Genomic DNA, 24,484 nt, shown 5'->3' with positions numbered 1-24,484 from the left:
ATCAGCTCCATCACCTAGTGGGGGTGGGGGGTCATAGTTTGGTCCCGCCTTCACTGTTGTGATTGGTGTGGGAGTAGGGACAGGCTTAGGGCGTCTTGGGGTTCCCCGGAGGCATCTTCCTTGGGGGGCTCAACCCGGGGTAGCGGTCATGGCCAATTAGGGGCTCTGTTGGCTCTTAGGTGACGGTTTCCTCGTGGCTGCGTGCAGCGGGGCTAGGGGAGGGTCTGTGCTGACGGACGTGGGTTACTGACTGGCTGGCTGCCCCTGGGTGGGTCCGGGATGGGCGTGAGGTTCTGGGGGCGCTCCGTCTCTGGGCTGGGGCCCTGGCCGGGCCTCGGGGGCTTGGGTCCTGGTTGGTGTGTTGCCGGGGTTGTGGGCGGGTGGGTGCATGGGGGCCCAGCCCTGGCGCAGGGTGCCGCCGGTGCGTCGAGCCACCTGGGGGGCTCTTCAACTGGTGGGGGAGGTTGTCACATCTTGCAGGAGCTTTCCTCTCTTCAGGAACTCTCTCTGCAGGAGGGGGAGATACAGGAGAGGTGGAGGAAGATCTCAGCCTGGGCGTCTATTGTCTTATGTAGTCTGGAAGATGAGTGGATTGTGGGGTGGGTGCAGTTTTCTCTGTGGTGGGGTTGGGTGGACTGTCCCAGGCTCTGTGGGGCCGGGCGGCGCTACTGCACTGGGCCCTGGTCTGGATGGGCCTGGGCCCCCTTTGCCTGGCGGGTCGCGGAGTATGGGGGTGCCTACTGGGGTCAGCGGGGGAGCTGGCCCCAGGGAGGGGTCACTTGCCCCTCCCTTCCTTCCCTCCCCATCTCCAGCTGCCTTCCTCTTCCCGCTCCACCACAACCACCCACACATGCAGGGCTGTGGAGTAGGGGTATGTCACCAGGGTGCAGAGGAGACTCTCTCCCCCCCCCCGTCCCCTTCTGGCTGCCTCTGCCTCAATTTTATCCCACAACTTAGACATTCACATTACTCACACTCTCATTACACATACATATAGGATCTTGGGGGTGGGCACGATACACGGAATCCAAATTACCATCAGGGTGTACACCTCACCCCTGGCGTCGTTGCCCACCTCTCAATTTTAAATACACGTAGACATTGAGGGCTAGCAGGAGGGACCATGCGCTTACCTGCTGCTCTCTGGCAGGTAGCTCCATGCCCTCCTGGGTTTTAAATGCACCTTAGAACACACATACATCAACACGACAATGAGCGGGTGGAGGGAGGTTTGGAGTCTTCTCTCACCCCCGTTCTCTGCGGCCTGCTGGAGCGGGGGGCTAGGAGGAGGAGTTGGCCATCCGACTGGGGTCTGGAGTGTGGGGCCTTCCTGCTGCTGCGGAGTCGGGGCGGTCTGCTTCTCCCCACCGCAGGGAAAAGGGTAACACCACCTGGGTCTGGGTGCAGTTCCCCCCTCCAGGGGCAAGGGTACCTAGACCCGGTTCGTAGAGTACGCTTGGGGAGTGTGATTGTGTGTACAGCGTCTCTTTATGTCTGTCTCCACGTTGGTTGAGTGTGGAGTAAGTGCGTATGAGAGCATGAGGGTGGGAATGGATGTTTGTATCTGTGTGTGCCTGTATGTCTATGTCTATATATCAGGTTGGGTATCAGACGCCACCTCTCTGGGGACATCTCAGGCCCTCCAAGATTTGGAGGCCTATCTCCCCCTACCACCACTTCCCCTGCCGGTGGCGGACTCCCTCAGACATCGGTGTGTTGGTGGTTCTTTGTGTCCGGGAGTGGGCGTCCAGGTACACACCGGCTTACTCCTTGGCGGCTGCTTATCAGGGCCTGGAGCCTGGAGCTCGCTCGGGCCACTTCGGAGGTGGGGTGCCCCCAGCCTCTCGGCCTGGGGCTCGGTCACTCAGGCACAGCTGGCTGCCGGCGGAGCTCACGGGCGCGTCACTGCAACCTCCCCTGGCTTCTGCTCCACGGCTGCTGAGTGACCCCTCATCTGGGACTCTCCTCAGCTCTTTCCGGGACAGTGGCACGGCTGCCCCTCTGTTGGTCTTCCTTGGTCTCTTGTGTTCTGGGGGCCTCTGGATGTCTGGAGTTTTCATCTCCTCCATACCTGCTTCATGCCCTGGAGGACGGGGCTGTGGCTCCCCACACCCTCTAGCAGATCATTACATGAAGGAACCTTTTAAAAAAAACAAGCGTGTCCATGCTCACAGGTGTACACACGGGTGATCACACCCACAAACTACACCCTTTTTGGCTCCTACCTCAAAGCACACTGTGTTCTGTTGATCTTATGTGCTGCACAATAATGTTTAATATTTAGTATTTACTGTCATATTCCCATATATCATTGTGATGTTGTTTATTCTATTACTCTTGTTTTCTTCTGCTTGTTTTCTTTTTTGTTTCTCAACAGGTGATCAAGGTGATCGATATATGCATTTTTTTCTCTGCTCATTCTGTTGGTTTTTGTTTTTTGCCCTTCTCCCCCATCCCTCTTCTCAGCTGTTTTTCTTTCCCTCTTTCTTTCTCCCCTTCTTTCCCCCAGTCAAGTCTGTCCCGTATTCAGCAAGAGAAAGTAAAATAAACAATAAAAGGGTGAATCAAATGGACCATTACGGCAAGGCTGGGATGGTCAATTTGGTAAAGTAAATCTGTTGGGCATCTTTCTTCACCTTTAGACAATAATTCTGATGGCAAAAGAGCCGAACGGGACAAGCAAAAAAAAAAAAAAGATAACAGGGGCAAAAACTCCTGAAAAAATCCTTAGTCTTTTTTCTTCAAACCAGCCCTCTTACTAGCTCCGTCTCAAATTCAGCGCACAGCCTAAGTTTTCCCTCGCTCCTACTCGCACCGAGCCGCAGCCAGCGCGCAATTTTTTCCCTTGTTACTCTCGCTGTATCTGATCGCACCCCAGTTAGCCAATCGGATACAGGTCCCATTTTTATGATCTGCTGCTGAGGTTAAGACTGGCACAGCGCTCCCAGAAGACGCCTGACTTCTATGGAGTTATTTTTTTTGCCACTATTCTGATCGCACGTAAAAAAACAAGTTTGCAGGTGCAAGTGTTGTATTTTGTGGAGAAATTTGTTTTGAGCGAAGAAAAGCTGAATTTGAGTGAACAAAATTCATTCCTGCGTGCAAAAAATGTATTTCAGTGTTTGCTATTATCCATACACACACACAATAGAAGCCCCTCTCGCTCAGTTTTTGCATTGGCGCTCACTCGCAATGTGTTGCTCGCGCTCTCAACATTTCTGCTGTGCGCGCTCAACTCTTTCTCTACACCGTTATATTTGTGGCACAAAACCAACCAATCACAGACTTGGATGCAAAAAAATCTGATTGGCTGTTCTGGTCTCCAATCAGCTCGAAATGACGATATGCAATATCCCAGAATCTATTTCATCCAAAACTCAATCGAGGCAGTGGCGGAGGAACACAGAGTGGCGGAGTTTGAAATATTACTCTTTCTGGGTCACAAAATAAACTTTTAAGATATTTTCTTTTTTTCTTTTTTTTCTTTTTTTTTAAATGACATCAGAAACAGCAGTATGCGACATTACGTGATGGCAGAGCTTCAGTTCATCCTTTGTCTTTTTTTTTTTTTTTTTTTTTAATAAATAGGACAGGGGGAATGAATGAGAGAAAGAGGGGGAGAGAAAGAAAGAAAACCAAAGGGGAGAAGAGACGGTGAGAAGGGGGGGGGAAGAGAGAGAAAAAAAAAAAGAACTCCTGGGTCACCTGTATGGAGAAAAAAAAAAAACAAACAAAAAAAACAAACAGAGGAGACAGCAAACAACAAAGAGCAACATAATAATAGAGAAAACAAAGCACCATCACAATAAACTAGCTAGTCATAGATATCAATATTTACTAAATAATAAACGATATTGTGCAGCACGCAAGATAGACAGCGCACAGTGTGCTTTGAGGCAGCAGCCAAGAAAGCTTTAGTCCGCGTCTGTGAATACCCATGTGTGCATACCTGTGTGGATCAGCATGCTTGCATTCCAAAGGTTTCTCCATGTAATGATCTGCTAGGGAGTGTGGGGGGGCCACAGCCCCGTCCTCCAGGGTGTGAAGCGGGTATGGAGGAGATCAAAACTCCAGACATCCAGAGGCCCCCAGAACACAAGAGACCATGGAAGACCAACAGAGGGGCAGCCGCGCCACTGTTCCAGTAAGAGCTGAGGAGAGTCCCAGATGAGGGCTCGCCCAGCAGCCGCGGAGCAGAAGTCAGGGGGAGTTGCAGTGACGCGCCCGTGAGCTCCGCCGGCCCCCAGCTGTGCCTGAGTGACCGAGCCCCAGGCCGAGAGGCCGGGGGCACCCCACCTCCAAAGGGGCCCGAGCGAGCCCCAGGCCCCAGGCCCCGACAAGCGGCCGCCAAGGAGTGAGCCGGTGTGTACCCGGACGCCCACCCCCAGACACAAAGAACCACCAACACACCGACACCTGAGGGAGTCTGCCACCGGCAGGGGAAGTGGTGGTGGGTGGAGATAGGCCTCCAAACCTTGGAGGGCCTGAGGTGTCCCCAGAGAGGTGGCGTCTGATACCCAACCTGACATATAGACACAGACATACAGGCACACACAGACACAAACATCCATTCCCACCCTCATGCTCTCATATGCACTCACTCCACACTCAACCAACGTGGAGACAGACATAAAGAGACGCTGTACACACAATCACACTCCCCAAGCGTACTCTACAAACCGGGTCTAGGTACCCTTGCCCCTGGAGGGGGGAATTGCACCCAGACCCAGGTGGTGTTACCCTTTTCCCTGCGGTGGGGAGAGGCAGACCGCCCCGACTCCGCAGCAGCAGGGAGGCCCCACACCCCAGACCGCAGTCGGACGGCCAACTCCTCCTACTAGCCCTCCCGCTCCAGCAGGCCGCAGAGAATGGGGGTGGGAGAAGACTCCAAACCTCCCTCCACCCGCTCATTGTAGTGTTGATGCATATGTGTTCTAAGGTGCAATTAAAACCCAGGAGGGCATGGAGCTACCTGCCAAGGAGCAGCAGGTAAGCGCATAGTCCCTCCTGCTAGCCCTCAATGACTAAGTGTATTTAAAATTGAGAGGTGGGCAACGACGTCAGGGGTGAGGTATACACCCTGATGGTAATTTGGACTCCGTGATTGTGCCCACCCCCAAGATCCTATATGTATGTGTAATGAGAGTGTGAATAATGTGAATGTCTAAGTTGTGGGATAAAATTGAGGCAGAGGCAGCCAGAAGGGGACAGGGGGGGGGGGGGGGGTAGCCTCCTCTGCACCCTGGTGACATACCCCCACTCCAAGGCCCTGCATGTGTGGGTGGTTGTGGAGGAGCGGGAAGAGGGAGGCAGCTGGAGATGGGGAGGGAAGGAAGGGAGGGGCAGGTAACCCCTCCCTGGGGCCAGCTCCCCCGCTGACCCCAGTAGGCACTCCCACCCTTCGCGACCCGCCAGGGAAGGGGGGCCCAGGCCCATCAGACCGGGGCCCAGTGCAGTAGCGCCCTCCGGCTCCACAGAGCCCTGGACAGTCCACCCAACCCCACCACAGAGAAAACTGCACCCACCCCACCATCCACACATCTTCCAGACTACATAAGACGGTAAACGCCCAGGCTGAGATCTTCCTCCACCTCTCCTGTATCTCCCCCTCCTGCAGAGAGTTCCTGAAGAGAAGAAAGCTCCTGCAAGATGTGACCATCCCCCCCACCAGTTGAAGAGCCCCCCAGGCGGCTCGACGCACCGGCGGCACCCTGCTCCAGGGCCGGGCCCCCATGCACCCACCCGCCCACAACCCCGGCAACACACCAACCAGGACCCAAGCCCCCGAGGCCCGGCCCGGGCCCCAGCCCAGAGACGGAGCGCCCCCAGAACCTCACGCCCATCCCGGACCCACCCAGGGGCAGCCAGGTTGCCAGGTCAGTAACCCACGTCCGTCAGCACAGACCCTCCCCTAGCCCCGCTGCACGCAGCCGCGAGGAAACAGTCACCTGAGAGCCAACAGAGCCCCCAACCGGACGTGACCGCTACCCCTTTTAAGATATTTTCATGCGAGAATGTAGCTGTGTAAACTTCGAATACCTGCTCGGTTCATCAAGAAATCACATATTTCCATAAGTGCTCTAACGTTTTTGGAGATGCCTGTTACCCACCAGCTGACCGCACAGCTGGACTGGAACCGGCCATTGGGCATATCGGGCATTTGCCTGATGGGCCGATGGTGATTTTTCATTTTTATGTTTGTTTGTTTTTGTAACGGTATAAACAATGGAAGGTGGTGGATTAGCCAATTCGTCATGATCAACTCTGGGCTGGACCAAATACAATACATCCGTATTAAGGGGAAAAGGAACGCGATTAGTCCCGTACTTCAGCTAGAATGAAAAAAAGACACAAAGCTGGAGTTATTTTTTCTTTACGCTGCACAGCTGCCGCTTCTCCCCTCATTCTCTCTCCCTCTCTCTCCTGTTGCTACTTCAATCATGAAACTAATCAATGATCAGCTGATCGTCTCTCTTGTTTGTTTATCTCCCACTTTGCGCCAGAAACAGGAAACAAGCGGATATTGCGCAAAACAACAACAGCAGCACGTTCAAGCTTGATAAGCTGTTGTTGTAATTTATTTAAAATTAATTTCTAGTATCAGCTGATGTTTGCTGGAGCCACAGCTGTGAAAGCTGCTGCTCATGATATCGGTTTGGAAACATGAAGGTGATACAAATCATACATATATATCAACAAGACAGTGTACATCACTGTTACAACAGCGTTTGTTTTAGTTCAAAGGCTTTATGGTTTTTCCTATAACACCTGGTCTGTGATTTTTTTGTCAGTTCAGCCTTATATATTATGTTTAACCCAAGTGACCACCCGGTCAGCTGGTGGGTAACAGGCATCTCTGAAAACGTTAGAGCACTTATGCAAATATGTGATGTCTTGATGAATCGAGCAGATATTTGAAGTTTACACAGCACCATTCTTGCATGAAAATATCTTAAAAGTTTATTTTGTGACCCAGAAAGAGTAATATTTCAAACTCCGCCACTCTGTGTTCCTATTGCATTTCGTCATTTCAAGCTGATTGGAGACCAGAACAGCCAATCAGATTTTTTTGCATCCAAGTCTGTGATTGGCTGGTTTTGTGGCACAAATATAATGGTGTAGAGAAGGAGTTGAGCAGGGCCGTGCAGAGAGGTTTAAAGGGGCGGGTGCTCAAAGTTAAAAAGGGGCACATTGAACCAGGCTGAATAACAACAACACACATTCATCAAAAGTCTAACATGGGAAGGGCAGGGCTGTGTTGATCTGAGATTGTAGACATTAAAAAGTCCATAGGAGAGATGGTAGCTGATTAAACAAGTGTCATGAGAAAATAACAAAATCCAAAGATTGGTGACAGCGCTTGGAACCATAAGGCAACAAAAAACTGTGAGAAATAATTTAGGCTCTGCCTGTGATTCACTCTTTGCTTCTCTTCTTCCTTCCATCATTTCATATATCACTCTCCACTTGCTATGTGAGAACAAGGCACAACTTGCTATTGCAATAAACTATAATCTAATTATCCACACCTAACAACTCTTGCACTTAATCTATAATAAAATGATGACCGAAAAATGTTGTAGCCCTGCCTTTAGTAGCCTCACACAGCTCCTACTGTTTCCTCCTCATGTCCTTACCAGGCATGTCTGGACAATGTTATATCATGAGTAATATTTTTTTTTTAAATCCATCTAAATAAAACACACACATGCAAGCACACACAGGGACATTTTAGACCTTCTTCAGAATACTGTATATACTATGGGCATCATGGTGCTGATCCAGAATCCTTACATTATTATTTATTACTAGAGCTACAATAATAAAGCAATGAGGAGGAGGAAGAAATAAATATGAAATAATGTCATTATGATGATTCCATTTGTTTCACTATCCACTCTGTGCAGGGGCAAAGCTTATTACATTTTTAAACTGTAGAGATACAATAATTTTACTGCTGTAAAATCCAAATTTTGTCTTATTTAAAATATAAATCTAATATAATCTGCTTCTTAATGTATGTTCTTTAAAATACAGTGTGTGTTTTTTAATATATTATAATTAAAATTATTATTATGTGGACATGCATATTAGATCGTTTTTTAGTGAAATATAGTCCCTCCAGAAAGGCAAGAAAAGCCCGGAAACTTACTTTAAAACTAAATATGTTTCTAAATACTTTAAAACTAAATATGTTCCCTAAAACGGTGGACAGAGCTACAGCCTTACCCAGTTAGCCAGCAGCTATCACCAGCACTACTTGTGTAGTTAATAAAAGGACAGGTAATGTTTGTCACGCTGTTGCACACACAGCACGCTCGTTTGTTTCAGTTCGTCAGTTGCCACAAGACAACTTACCAACGTGTACGTAATAAGCTAATACTCCTGGGTGCTACACACTACGCTGTAGACCTACTTACTGGTTTTGTCACATCAGTCTGTGTCTCTGAATTAATTTGTGTTTCTCCTACAGCTCCGGACCGCTAAAAATGCGCGTGCTCTTTGTGAGCTCGTTCCTGGCTCGTAACCAGCGCGTTCTGCCGTCAAGGGCGATCATTGGTTAAATGTGATCATGTGACTGATGCAAGCCAGATCCTTTTATTTAGCAAAACTGTGATTAATAGTTAAATATTATTGTTGAGGGGCACAGACAGGACTCCGCACGCACGCACACACACATAAAAAAAAAAAAAATTTTTTTTTTAAAAAAGTTGCCTCAACAAAAGGGCACTTTGGGCACCCATCAGGAAAGGGGCGGGTGCTCAAGCCCCTCTAGCCCCCCCCCCCTCTGCACGTGCCTGGAGTTGAGTGCGCACAGGCAGAAATGTTGAGAGCGCAAGTATCACATTGCGAGCGAGCACCAATGCAAAAACTGAGCGAAAGGGGCTGCTATTGTGTGTGTGTGTGGATAGTAGCAAACACTGAAATACATTTTTTGCACGCAGGAATGAATTTTGTTCACTCAAATTCAGCTTTTCTTCGCTCAAAACAAATTTCTCCTCAAAATACAACACTTGCACCTGCAAACTTGTTTTTTTACGTGCGCTCAGAATAGTGGCACAAAAATAACGCCATAGAAGTCAGACGTCTTCTGGGAGCGCTGTGCCAATCTTAACCTCAGCGGGAGGTCCTAAAAATTGGACCTGTATCCGATTGGCTAACCGGGGTGCGAGGGGAGCCGCCCCTTTGTTATGTGATTGGCAGCGGGGCGAAGTTAGGCATGCCTCGGAAGCGGAGTTGGCCTCCGGCGCAAAGTCCGAACGAATAGCCCAAATCATTAAGGATCAGATACAGCGAGAGTAACAAGGGAAAAAATTGTGCGCTGGCTGCGGCTCGGTGCGAGTAGGAGCGAGGGAAAACTTAGGCTGTGCGCTGAATTTGAGACGGAGCTAGTAAGAGGGCTGGTTTGAAGAAAAAAGACTAAGGATTTTTTCAGGAGTTTTTGCCCTGTTATCGAATATATGTTTTGGGAATAGAGGGTTCCCTAACAAGTTATTCTAGGGTTTTTTTGTTGCGCATGTTTTGGATAAAAATACGGAGGGTTTTTTCAGGAGGTTTCCTGCTTGATTGCCTAAGGATTGGGTGGGAGCCGAATTTGTGAAAAAAGACTAAGGATTTTTTCAGGGGTTTTTGTCCTGTTATTGAATATAAGTTTTGGGAATAGAGGGGTCCCTATCAAGTAATCAAGTATCAAGTTTTTGGAGAAAAACGGAGGGTTTTTTCAGGAGGTCTCCCTGCTTGTTTACCTAGGGGTTTTTGCTGCCGCAGTGAGCTTATGCTTGAGAGATCGCGAGAGTTTTTTGCGACTCAGACTTTGATTCTCATTTTCCTTTTTCGGATTGAAAATTGAAATAAAGTTTTGCAACGAGGCATGCAACCTGTATGTCTCGCCATACTGAACGTTACAAAAGCACAAGTTTAACTAAGCACTTTTACTCTTGTTTAACACATTTTCACACACACACACACACACAGACAAGCACAGGCCCAGACACAGGCGCGTGCACAAGCTCGCACAGCGCGGGGGCGCGCTCGCGCTCACACACACGCACTGGCCCACCACCAGATGGCGTTTTTTAAGCATAAAAAGTAAAAACATTTTAATGGCTTAAAAGTAAAGAATGCTATTTGACATAAAAACTTTATTTTTTAATAATCAAATAATTTATTTTGGGGGGAAAAATAAATGAGCGTGTATTATGTGTTAACAATAAAGGTATAACTTTCACACCTGCTTCAGGTTTTCCCTTGCAACCATTTATCACACGCACAAGCAGATCTAAGTATTTGACTAGTGCTTTCTGTCAAAAGTCTAACCTTATCTTATGACCCTGTTGCTACACTACATTCCCTTACCAATGCACTCTGCAGCCAGGTTACTTCTTTTTATGTGTGAAAGCTAAATTAAGCAAATTGTATGGTATCAGTGCAGAATCTGTGTCAATCCTGGGGCTTTTTTTTTACTTTCTTTTCTTCATTACAAAATTAGTTTTGATTTTTATTATTTAATTTTTATTAGTTTTTACAATTTACAAATACAAAAAAAGTCATTCTTTTAATTTGATACTTAATTACAAATACTTCAATAAACTGACTTTTAAAATCTTTTTCCATGAAACACTTAATGTGTCAAGGCAGGTTCGTTGCACAGTGTAGACAGTGTGACAGTCACAAGTTCGTGTGAAACCAGTGGATTGGCTATTGTGTGGTTGCAGCTTCTCAGAAAAAAAAACATACAATCAAAGACTTTTTACAGTGAACAGTTGGACTTCGCTTTGTTTTATTCAATCAGTATATACTGTGCCAGAGCAATCTGAAAATATTTGTTGGTAGGGACTTCTTTACCTTTGGGTACATGAAATATGCTGGATGTAAAACTAATTAATGATTTAAAACTTCATAAAATTTCATTTAAAATATAGACATATTTTTGGTTGTTGTTATTTTTTTTATTATGCTTTTGTTTATAATAATACTTATAACTTGCACCTTGCGGCTTCACCAAATAGGTTTAAAATACAACAACAACAAAAAACCCCAATAAACACTTATCTCATTATCTATGATACATTATAATGATACATGTAATTTGAGAATTAGCTGAATCTAAACACTTACACGTTATCATATACTAATAATTGCATTTACATCTGATCCTACACCTGCAGTAACAGACGCCCCAGCTGCTTCACCAGATCCTACAGGTGCAGTAACAGACGCCCCAGCTTCTTCACCAGATTCTACAGCTGCAGTAACAGAGGCCCCAGCTACTTCACCAGATCCTACAGCTTCAGTAACAGACGCCCCAGCTACTTCACCAGATCCTACAGCTGCAGTAACAGACGCCCCAGCTACTTCACCAGATCCTACAGCTGCAGTAACAGACGCCCCAGCTACTTCACCAGATCCTACAGCTGCAGTAACAGACCCCCCAGCTACTTCACCCGATCCGACAAATGCAGTAACAGACGCGCCAGCTACTTCACCAGATCCTACTGCTGCAGTAACAGACGCCCCAGCTACTTCACCAGATCCTACAGCTGCAGTAACAGACGCCCAGGCTTCTTCACCAGCTCCTACAGCTGCAGTAACAGACGCCCCAGCTACTTCACCAGATCCTACAGCTGCAGTAACAGACGCCCCAGCTACTTCACCCGATCCTACAAATGCAGTAACAGACGCCCAAGCAACTTCACCAGATCCTACAGCTGCAGTAACTGACGCCCCAGCTACTTCACCAGATCCTACAGCTGCAGTAACAGACGCCCCAGCTACATCACCAGATCCTACAGCTGCAGTAACAGACGCCCCAGCTACATCACCAGATCCTACACCTGCAGTAACAGAGGCCCCAGCTACTTCACCAGATCCTACAGCTGCAATAACAGACGCCCCAGCTACTTCACCAGATCCTACAGCTTCAGTAACAGACGCCCCTACAGCTGCAATAACAGACGCCCCAGCTACTTCACCAGATCCTACAGCTACAGTAACAGACGCCCCAGCTACTTCACCAGATCCTACAGCTGCAGTAACAGAGGCCCCATCTACATCACCAGATCCTACAGCTGCAGTAACAGACGCCCCAGCTACTTCACCACATCCTACAGCTGCAGTAACAGACGCCCCAGCTTCTTCACCAGATCCTACACCTGCAGTAACAGACGCCCCAGCTACTTCACCAGATCCTACAGCTGCAGTAACAGACGCCCCAGCTACTTCACCAGATCCTACAGCTGCAGTAACAGAGGCCCCAGCTACTTCACCAGATCCTACAGCTGCAGTAACAGACGCCCCAGCTTCTTCACCAGATCCTACAGCTGCAGTAACAGACGCCCAAGCTACTTCACCAGATCCTACAGCTGCAGTAACGGATGCCATAGCTACTTCACCACATCCTACAGCTGCAGTAACAGACGCCCCAGCTTCTTCACCAGATCCTACAGCTGCAGTAACAGACGTCCCAGCTACTTCACCAGATCCTACAGCTGCAGTAACAGACGCCCCATCTACATCACCAGATCCTACAGCTGCAGTAACAGAGGCCCCATCTACATCACCAGATCCTACAGCTGCAGTAACAGACGCCCCAGCTACTTCACCCGATCCTACAAATGCAGTAACAGACGCCCCTACAGCTGCAAAAACAGACGCCCCAGCTACTTCACCAGATCCTACAGCTGCAGTAACAGACGCCCCAGCTACTTCACCCGATCCTACAAATGCAGTAACAGACGCCCCAGCTACTTCACCCGATCCTACAAATGCAGTAACAGACGCCCAAGCTACTTCACCAGATCCTACAAATGCAGTAACAGACGCCCCAGCTACTTCACCAGATCCTACAGCTGCAGTAACAGACGCCCCAGCTACTTCACAAGATCCTACAGCTGCAGTAACAGAGGCCCCATCTACTTCACCAGATCCTACAGCTGCAGTAACAGACGCCCCAGATACTTCACCAGATCCTACAGCTGCAGTAACAGACGCCCCAGCTACTTCACCAGATCCTACAGCTGCAGTAACAGACGCCCCAGCTACTTCACCAGATGCTACAGCTGCAGTAACAGACGCCCAAGCTACTTCACAAGATCATACAAATGCAGTAACGGACGCCCCAGCTACTTCACCAGATCCTACAGCTGCAGTAACAGACGCCTCAGCTACTTCACCCGATCCTACAAATGCATTAACAGACCCCCCAGCTACTTCACCAGATCCTACAGCTGCAGTAACAGAGGCCCCAGCGACTTCACCAGATCCTACAGCTGCAGTAACAGACGCCCCAGCAACTTCACCAGATCCTACTGCTGCAGTAACAGACGCCCCAGCTACTTCACCAGATCCTACAGCTGCAGTAACAGACGCCCCTACAGCTGCAGTAACAGAAGCCCCAGCTACTTCACCAGATCCTACACCTGCAGTAACAGACGCCCCAGCTACTTCACCAGATCCTACAGCTGCTGTAACAGATGCCCCAGATACTTCACCCGATCCTACAAATGCAGTAACAGACGCCCCAGCTACTTCACCAGATGCTACAGCTGCAGTAACAGATGCCCCAGATACTTCACCCGATCCTACAAATGCAGTAACAGACGCCCCTACAGCTGCAATAACAGATGCCCCAGCTACTTCACCAGATCCTACAGCTGCAGTAACAGAGGCCCCAGCTACTTCACCAGATCCTACAGCTGCAGTAACAGACGCCCCAGCTACTTCACCAGATCCTACAGCTGCAGTAACAGACGCCCCAGCTACTTCACCCGATCCTACAAATGCAGTAACAGACGCCCCAGCTACTTCACCAGATCCTACAAATGCAGTAACAGACGCCCCAGCTACTTCACCCGATCCTACAAATGCAGTAACAGACGCCCAAGCTACTTCACCAGATCCTACAAATGCAGTAACAGACGCCCCAGCTACTTCACCCGATCCTACAAATGCAGTAACAGACGCCCCAGCTACTTCACCAGATCCTACAAATGCAGTAACAGACGCCCCAGCTACTTCACCCGATCCTACAAATGCAGTAACAGACGCCCAAGCTACTTCACCAGATCCTACAAATGCAGTAACAGACGCCCCAGCTACTTCACCAGATCCTACAGCTGCAGTAACAGACGCCCCAGCTACTTCACAAGATCCTACAGCTGCAGTAACAGAGGCCCCATCTACTTCACCAGATCCTACAGCTGCAGTAACAGACGCCCCAGATACTTCACCAGATCCTACAGCTGCAGTAACAGACGCCCCAGCTACTTCACCAGATCCTACAGCTGCAGTAACAGACGCCCCCGCTACTTCACCAGATGCTACAGCTGCAGTAACAGACGCCCAAGCTACTTCACCAGATCATACAAATGCAGTAACGGACGCCCCAGCTACTTCACCAGATCCTACAGCTGCAGTAACAGACGCCTCAGCTACTTCACCCGATCCTACAAATGCATTAACAGACCCCCCAGCTACTTCACCAGATCCTACAGCTGCAGTAACAGAGGCCCCAGCGACTTCACCAGATCCTACAGCTGCAGTAACAGACGCCCCAGCAACTTCACCAGATCCTACTGCTGCAGTAACAGACGCCCCAGCTACTTCACCCGATCCTACAAATGCAGTAACAGACGCCCCTACAGCTGCAATAACAGAAGCCCCAGCTACTTCACCAGATCCTACAGCTGCAGTAACAGATGCCCCAGCTACTTCACCAGATCCTACAGCTGCAGTAACAGAAGCCCCAGCTACTTCACCAGATCCTACACCTGCAGTAACAGACGCCCCAGCTGCTTCACCAGATCCTACAGCTGCTGTAACAGACGCCCCAGCTACTTCACCAGATTCTACAGCTGCAGTAACAGACGCCCCAGCAACTTCACCAGATCCTACAAATGCAGTAACAGACGCCCCAGCTTCTTCACCAGATCCTACAGCTGCAGTAACAGACGCCCCAGCTACTTCACCAGATCCTACAGCTGCAGTAACAGACGCCCAAGCTACTTCACCAGATCCTACACCTGCATTAACAGACGCCCCAGCTACTTCACCAGATCCAGCTACTTCACCAGATCCTACAGCTGCAGTAACAGACGCCCCCGCTACTTCACCAGATCCTACAGCTGCAGTAACAGACGCCCCAGCTACTTCACCAGATCCAGCTACTTCACCAGATCCTACAGCTGCAGTAACAGACGCCCCAGCTACTTCACCAGATCCTACAGCTGCAGTAACAGACGCCCCAGCTACTTCACCAGGTCCTACAGCTGCAGTAACAGATGCCCCAGATACTTCACCAGGTCCTACATCTGCAGTAACGGACGCCCCAGCTACTTCACCAGATCCTACAACTGCATTAACGGACGCCCCAGCTACTTCACCAGATTCAGCTACTTCACCAGATCCTACAGCTGCAGTATCAGACGCCCCAGCTACTTCACCAGGTCCTACAGCTGCAGTAACAGACGCCCCAGCTACTTCACCAGGTCCTACAGCTGCAGTAACGGACGCCCCAGCTACTTCACCAGATCCTACAGCTGCAGTAACGGACGCCCCAGCTACTTCACCAGGTCCTACAGCTGCAGTAACGGACGACCCAGCTACTTCACCAGATCCTACAGCTGCAGTAACGGACGCCCCATCTACTTCACCAGATCCTACAGCTGCATTAACGGACGCCCCAGCTACTTCACCAGATCCTACAGCTGCAGTAACAGACGCCCCAGCTACTTCACCAGGTCTTACAGCTGCAGTAACGGATGCCCCAGCTACTTCACCAGATCCTACAGTTGCAGTAACGGATGCCCCAGCTACTTCACCAGGTCCTACAGCTGCAGTAACGGACGCCCCAGCTACATCACCAGATCCTACAGCTGCAGTAACGGACGCCCCAGCTTCTTCACCAGGTCCTACAGCTGCAGTAACAGACGCCCCAGCTACTTCACCAGATCCTACAGCTGCAGTAACAGACGCCCCAGCTACTTCACCAGATCCTACATCTGCAGTAACAGACGCCCCAGCTACTTCACCAGATCCTACAGCTGCAGTAACAGATGCCCCAGCTACTTCACCAGATTCAGCTACTTCACCAGATCCTACAGCTGCAGTAACGGACGCCCCAGATACTTCACCAGGTCCTACAGCTGCAGTAACGGACGCCCCAGCTACTTCACCAGGTCCTACAGCTGCAGTAACGGACGCCCCAGCTACTTCACCAGGTCCTACAGCTGCAGTAACGGACGCCCCAGATACTTCACCAGGTCCTACATCTGCAGTAACGGACGCCCCATCTACTTCACCAGATCCTACAGCTGCAGTAACGGACGCCCCATCTACTTCACCAGATCCTACAGCTGCATTAACGGACGCCCCAGCTACTTCACCAGATCCTACAGCTGCAGTAACAGTCGCCCCAGCTACTTCACCAGGTCTTACAGCTGCAGTAACGGATGCCCCAGCTACTTCACCAGATCCTACAGTTGCAGTAACGGATGCCCCAGCTACTTCACCAGGTCCTACAGCTGCAGTAACGGACGCCCCAGCTACATCACCAGATCCTACAGCTGCAGTAACGGACGCCCCAGCTTCTTCACCAGGTCCTACAGCTGCAGTAACAGACGCCCCAGCTACTTCACCAGATCCTACAGCTGCAGTAACAGACGCCCCAGCTACTTCACCAGATCCTACAGCTGCAGGAACAGACGCCCCAGCTACTTCACCAGATCCTACAGCTGCAGTAACAGATGCCCCAGCTACTTCACCAGATTCAGCTACTTCACCAGATCCTACTGCTGCAGTAACAGACGCCCCAGATACTTCACCAGGTCCTACAGCTGCAGTAACAGACGCCCCAGCTACTTCACCAGATCCTACAGCTGCAGTAACAGATGCCCCAGCTACTTCACCAGATTCAGCTACTTCACCAGATCCTACTGCTGCAGTAACGGACGCCCCAGCTACTTCACCAGGTCCTACAGCTGCAGTAACGGACGCCCCAGATACTTCACCAGGTCCTACATCTGCAGTAACGGACGCCCCAGCTACTTCACCAGATCCTACAACTGCATTAACGGACGCCCCAGCTACTTCACCAGATTCAGCTACTTCACCAGATCCTACAGCTGCAGTATCAGACGCCCCAGCTACTTCACCAGGTCCTACAGCTGCAGTAACAGACGCCCCAGCTACTTCACCAGGTCCTACAGCTGCAGTAACGGACGCCCCAGCTACTTCACCAGATCCTACAGCTGCAGTAACGGACGCCCCAGCTACTTCACCAGGTCCTACAGCTGCAGTAACGGACGACCCAGCTACTTCATCAGATCCTACAGCTGCAGTAACGGACGCCCCATCTACTTCACCAGATCCTACAGCTGCATTAACGGACGCCCCAGCTACTTCACCAGATCCTACAGCTGCAGTAACGGACGCCCCAGCTACTTCACCAGGTCTTACAGCTGCAGTAACGGATGCCCCAGCTACATCACCAGATCCTACAGTTGCAGTAACGGATGCCCCAGCTACTTCACCAGGTCCTACAGCTGCAGTAACGGACGCCCCAGCTACATCACCAGATCCTACAGCTGCATTAACGGACGCCCCAGCTACTTCACCAGATCCTACAGCTGCAGTAACAGACGCCCCAGCTACTTCACCAGGTCTTACAGCTGCAGTAACGGATGCCCCAGCTACTTCACCAGATCCTACAGCTGCAGTAACGGACGCCCCAGCTACATCACCAGGTCCTACAGCTGCAGTAACAGACGCCCCAGCTACTTCACCAAATCCTACAGCTGCAGTAACAGACGCCCCAGCTACTTCACCAGATCCTACAGCTGCAGTAACAGACGCCCCAGCTACTTCACCAGATCCTACAGCTGCAGTAACAGATGCCCCAGGTACTTCACCAGATTCAGCTACTTCACCAGATCCTACAGCTGCAGTAACAGATGCCCCAGATACTTCACCAGGTCCTACAGCTGCAGTAACGGACGCCCCAGCTACTTCACCAGGTCCTACAGCTGCAGTAACGGACGCCCCAGCTACATCACCAGATCCTACAGCTGCAGTAACAGACGTCCCAGCTACTTCACCAGATCCTACAGCTGCAGTAACAGACGCCCCAGCTACTTCACCAGATCCTACAGCTGCAGTAACAGACGCCCCAGCTACTTCACCAGATCCTACAGCTGCAGTAACAGACGCCCCAGCTACTTCACCAGATCCTACAGCTGCAGTAACAGACGCCCCAGCTACTTCACCAGATCCTACAGCTGCAGTAACAGACGCCCCAGCTACTTCACCAGATCCTACTGCTGCAGTAACAGACGCCCCAGATACTTCACCAGGTCCTACAGCTGCAGTAACGGACGCCCCAGCTACTTCACCAGCTCCTACAGCTGCAGTAACGGACGCCCCAGATACTTCACCAGGTCCTACATCTGCAGTAACGGACGCCCCAGCTACTTCACCAGATCCTACAACTGCATTAACGGACGCCCCAGCTACTTCACCAGATTCAGCTACTTCACCAGATCCTACAGCTGCAGTATCAGACGCCCCAGCTACTTCACCAGGTCTTACAGCTGCAATAACGGATGCCCCAGCTACATCACCAGATCCTACAGTTGCAGTAACGGATGCCCCAGCTACTTCACCAGGTCCTACAGCTGCAGTAACGGACGCCCCAGCTACATCACCAGATCCTACAGCTGCAGTAACGGATGCCCCAGCTTCTTCACCAGGTCCTACAGCTGTAGTAACGGACGCCCCAGCTACTTCACCAGGTCCTACAGCTGCAGTAACAGACGCCCCAGCTACTTCACCAGATCCTACAGCTGCAGTAACAGACGCCCCAGCTACTTCATTGGATCCATCAAGTTCAGCAACAGGTCTTCCACCTACGTCAGCATCTCCGGGTAATGCGGCCAGTAGCCTGTATAACAAGTATAATGTTATCTGTATCCAGTCCAAGTATTTACATAATACTTCAAAGGCTTATATTATTTTTTCTTTTGTTTCCACTTTGAAGATCCCTGTCATTCAAATCCATGTGGTGTTGGTAGCACCTGTGAAGCCCGTGCCAACCACACATTTGTATGCATCTGTCTGCCTGGTGATTTTTACAATAATATCACCCTGAGATGTGAAAATGGTAATTATTTGTTTGTCTACAACAGCTGTCAACTTCTTACAATTCTTACCTAGTGTTAGTGAAGAATAGGTGATTCAAAACCATAAGCACCTTTTGAACTAAACAGAGCTCTCTTAAGGTGTTTTCACATCTTTCGTGTCAAGATGACACCAAAGATTTGTTCTCCCTTGTCATAAAATGTCCCATGGACTTGGATTTTTTTCTGTGTGAAAATAAACCAAACCAAGGGAAAAATCTTCAAGTTTACAAAAGTATTAACCAATTTGTACCAGAGTAAACACACTATAGATATGAAAATGCCCTTAACCATTTCCCAGCATAAACAATAAGTAAGGTTAGTAAACTGTTAGCCTAGCTTAGTGACAAAATTATAAAATCTGACAAACAGCTAGTTTACTAATTAATATTTTCGATTTGGTCTACTTATTCCATGCAAAAAAAAAAAAAAAAGTAGGAAAGGCAGATTATGTTTTGTTTCATTTTTTATTTCTCTGGGATTAATTTCGGGCAGGAGCAGTGACATCATGAACTATATTCTTGTTGCCTTGTATTTGCCAGGCAAGCAGAGAAGATTTTATGTTAGCTATCAGTTCCTGTCATAATGCTAAGTATCTGCTAGTTGTAGCGTCATATTTAACAGAGATACTGTATGACACTGGGATAAATCTTCCTCCTGTCAGCAAGTTAATGACAGGATAAAGTATCATTTTATTAGATTTTGAGTTTCTTCTGATGATGCTTTATTGCTTTCAGCCAAAGTTTTCCCTGGAAAACTTTCCCTGAGAAAACCATTTAATGAAAAAATGAAAGATACCACATCAAAGGAATTTAAAGAAACTGCAGATGAAATTGTTGCTGCGGTAAGTAATCAGTTAGTACTCTCTATCAATAAATGTGTCTTTATGGACATTTTTTGACATTTTTACAAGCTAAATTTGAGCTTAAGTTAAAAAATAATTATATCTTATTCATCTTGACCAAAACATATTTTCTTTTGAAAACACAGCTGGATCAAGTTTATAAAGGGAAGGACGGTTACTCTGGCTCTATAGTGCTGAAACTCTTGTAAGTCTCAGACTGACAACAGCTTTTACCTTACAATTTTTCAGCCTATTTCGAATCACTGTACACTAACATGGTGCTATCCTGAAAAAATAAAGGATGCAATCATCACTAAATGTGATTTCTGTCTAAACAGGCCAAGCACCAGTCGTATGTTGAGCGCACGCTCAGAGATCATTGCAGTACTACAGATCATCTTCAAAGCCAGTTCTGAAATCAAAGAAGATGACGTTATAAGGGAGTTAGAAAACAATCCTTGTGATGACTGTGTGCTGAGTGGGGCAACATTTGAGAGTAAGTTTATTACATGTATTCTAGCACACTGTGTTTTTCCAGTAACTTCTATGTTGATATGTTTCTAAAACAAGACTCACACAAGATAAAGATTTGTTTTCAGAAAGAATATAATTGACAAGATGTGTTTCAGAATACTTTATACTATATTTATGTTTCCGTCTGAATCAAACCGTTTCCACCATATGTCCAAGATGATTTAGTTGTTAAAAAAAAACAAAACAAAGCCCTTTATAAATAGTTTTTGATCTATGCAACATTCTTGCTCATGGTTGCTTCTATTCTGAACTTTGAATTGAAACTATAATTTAGATAAACTTTTATGAAGTCCTAATGATAATGGTATAACTAAATTGCAGACTGTACATTCCAATCCACAGTTCACATCATGACATGTTAGTTACTGACTTATGTAACTGCTGAGGACATTTTGTATTCAGTCTTTAAGCTGTATGAGCTAAAGCTTTTTCCCACTCTCTCCTTTATTTAAAGCAACAGACCTGTGTGCTGAAAACCCTTGTGATGTAAAAACTTCAAACTGCACATCACAGGATGGAGCCTACAGCTGTACCTGTTTGGAAAAACATTTTCAAACAGACTTCAGTGACAGAATGTGCACTGGTAAGATATCTTGGTGAACAAGCAAACATCTCTCCGTGTGTGTGTCTTTCTTTGAATAGTTGTCTGTGAAGGTTCTCAGTCATCCAGGTCATCGTAGTCAAAGGAGCTTGCAAAGAAAAGCGTCTGGACTTCTTTAAGTTACTTGAAGACGTTTCACCTCTCATCTGTGAAGCTTCTTCAGTTCATTTGACCTTAGAACTGATGAAGCTTCTCGGATGAGAGGTGAAACGTCTTCAAGTAACTTAAAGAAGTCCAGACGCTTTTCTTTGCAAGCTCCTTTGACTCTTTAAATAGTTATTTATCTACTTCTTTAACTGTCTCATCATTTTCACAGCTTGTCCTAGTGGGTCTAGATTTGAAGATAATACATGTGTGAAGTAAGTGCTCCTCCTCCTGTATGTTCAGCATTGATGTAAGTTTGGGTAAATGAAATCCTAAAATAAACATTTTTTTTTGTCTTGTAGATGTTCGTTTGGTTATTCTGGTTTGGAATGCAGTGAAAGTGAGTATACTGTATGTTTTTAAAAGTGAAAGCTGAAACATAATTTTTGAGAAAAAAAACCCTAATGAGTATTGACAACAAATACTAAAATAGATTTTCTACCAATGGGGAATTCAGTTAAGGACTTAAATTAGTTAAGGACTTAAATCTTTGTTGTGTTTTATTAGACTGGCAGCTCATTCTGGTAATTGTGGGCTCTGTTCTTGGGGGACTGCTGCTCATATCCCTCATCCTTCTACCAATAATCCCTACCATGTAAGTTTCCCACCAACCCATCCACTCACTTTAAACATTAATTTATCCACATCTTTATTACAAATTTTAAATGTAAAAGTTTGCAAATGCCTGATGAACACTGTAATAGTAAACTGTAATGCTTTTTTACCATTTTGTTATCAGATCCTCAAAGAAAATCTCCAAAACCGGCAAAGATGGAGATATAGAAAACCCACACATTAACCAGGATTCATTCACATTTAAAGGGTTCACTAGCCTGCCAATTTTTTCCAATGGTGCGCCCAAACTCCCACGAGCCACCAACTCCACCACCACCAACAGCATAACCAACCTGGAGATAACTTCAAACAGTCGACAAAGCCCTGTCTTTGTGGACAACAGCTCAGTGAGTATGCGTCATGTTTCTCACTGACATGAGACACGGACCTTCAAAATAAAACAGGAAACACACTGACTGAACTCTAAACATATAAACTTAACAGCAACTGGGGAGACAGAACATAGGAACCTGAAACATGGTACAGAAAGGCACAGTAGACACAACATGGAACACAGTGAAGCCATATTACAAGAACTAAGCCTAAAGGAAATAATAACTATAAAGATCAAAACAGCACAACCCACATGAACATAATGAACTTGCAGGGAAAGAGTAAAACTAAACGCGATGAACACAGGAACACAAGATCTCTTCAAAATAAAACAAGAAACATAAGTCGCAGACATCACAACCTGAACTTGACAACGTAAGACACAGACATGAAACACATGAAGGGCAAGGGAGACTTAACAGGGGTGGAAGACACAAGGGGAATCTAATAACAAACTATAACAACCTAGGCATGATAAAAAATGAACTAGAAAACCTGAAGGGCTTAAACATAAACCATAAACTAAAACTCAAAACGCTGGGTCAAAAGACCCAGGATTGTGACAGTATGTCTCTGTGTGTCCATAGAGATGTAGGCTTCGATTTGCATTTCTCCCTGATTTTATGAAGCTTTTCGTTTTTATGTCGTTTGTTGTTCATTTCACTGTGAAAGTAATTGTATTGTTTTCCCTCTGCAGGAGTTATATAGTGACCAAAATAACACAAACTCCCAGGCTCAACGTCAGAACAACCTCTACGCTGTAAAACGACCCCAGATCAAACCACACGCTCAGAGCCAAGGCTACGATAACCCTTACTACCAGTACGACAGTGAAAGCGACTTCAGTTAGTAAAAACTCACACAGAGTTGACCATACAATGGCAATGACTTGTTTTTTGTTTTGTGTTTTTTTGGAATTGTATTCCAGTTACTGCACACAACGAAACTTAATGAGCGATCTGGCTTTTCACCATTTTTTACAGGAATTGTTTTCTGTGCATAAACTGTTCTTGATTATATCACATGGAATTTAAAAAAGTATTCATTGTTTTTCCTTTGTTGTTTGTTTTTTTTTTATTTCCTGAAAAATGGCTTATGAATTATTTATTGGACATGAACCAGAAACCTGGACATCCATGTTAAACTGATGAGGAGCTTCTTGATGTTGCTTTCTTTTCCCATTAATGCTTCACTTGTTCACTTGACTATGTTTGATTTTTGTAATTAGTCACAACTTGATATTTAACTAGTTTCTGTATTTGTTTAGGGCTCATTCTAAGCGAGCAAAGACACAGCAATTTGTGGCTCCAAGAGATTCCATATCACTTAAAACAATTAATAAAAACACTATTCCATTTATATTATTAAGTCACAGTCCAACTTATTGGATCTTAGAGTCACCTGTATATTTTATTATAATTTGTAAAAAACAAAAAGGCTAAGTACTTGTTGACTCCTTAATGCTTCAAACAGCTTGATAAGTATCTATTTGTTTTATTTCTGGCCTTCCTTACTGAAACATTGTGTTATTCAACATGATATTATTATTTGAATGTCTTTGATCACTTTCATTTCGCATCACTTTTTTGTCACTTGTATATTTATTATAGTATGATATTTATTTAATGGTTAATTCATGTTTATATTATATAGTAGTTAAATACACAAAACCCCACTTTGAAATAAAGAGCTTTTAAATACTCATATTCTTTGTCAGACTCTTCCTGAGTTGAAATAATTGAGAAGATGCATTAGGCTGTTGTTCTTGTTTTTAAAATTATGGCTATGTTACATGAACGATTACATAATTTGTAACCCTAATTTATTTAACTTATCCATCCATCTCTGTTAATGGTAAATGGCCTGTATTTATATAGCGCTTTACTAGTCCCTAAGGACCCCAAAGCGCTTTACATATCCAGTCATCCACCCATTCACACACTGGTGATGGCAAGCTACATTGTAGCCACAGCCACCCTGGGGCGCACTGACAGAGGCGAGGCTGCCGGACACTGGCGCCACCGGGCCCTCTGACCACCACCAGTAGGCAACGGGTGAAGTGTCTTGCCCAAGGACACAACGACTGAGACTGTCCGAACCGGGGCTCGAACCAGCAACCTTCCGATTACAAGGCAAACTCCCAACTCTTGAGCCACGATCGCCACGATAATGAGATTGATTTTTTTTTTGTAGTACAGAAAAGTTTTGCTGAAAAACATTTGTGAAGCTGGCATGCAGTAGAGT

At 47.0% G+C, this 24,484-nt stretch overlaps 1 protein-coding gene across 1 annotated transcript; it reads left to right on the top strand.

The window, feature by feature from the left end:
- The first annotated feature begins 19,042 nt into the window (after positions 1-19,042).
- Positions 19,043-23,926, top strand: LOC146703140 (mucin-13-like). The gene is made up of 10 exons (XM_085466265.1): positions 19,043-19,153; positions 19,907-20,013; positions 20,160-20,218; positions 20,352-20,509; positions 21,002-21,130; positions 21,465-21,507; positions 21,595-21,632; positions 21,800-21,887; positions 22,032-22,254; positions 22,938-23,926. Exons 2-10 carry the CDS (start codon positions 19,957-19,959, stop codon positions 23,088-23,090), a joined length of 948 nt encoding a protein of 315 aa, XP_085322391.1. The 5' UTR covers positions 19,043-19,153; positions 19,907-19,956; the 3' UTR covers positions 23,091-23,926.
- Positions 23,927-24,484: the final 558 nt, after the last annotated feature.

Source organism: Copadichromis virginalis, linkage group LG8, assembly GCF_057382275.1.
Source record: "Copadichromis virginalis isolate Kocher_CV1m ecotype Utaka linkage group LG8, C_Virginalis_male_GT1.1, whole genome shotgun sequence".
NCBI classification, from domain to species: Eukaryota; Metazoa; Chordata; class Actinopteri; order Cichliformes; family Cichlidae; genus Copadichromis; species Copadichromis virginalis.
Note: the sequence above shows the minus strand (reverse complement) of the source record. Positions and strands in the feature narration are given on the sequence as shown.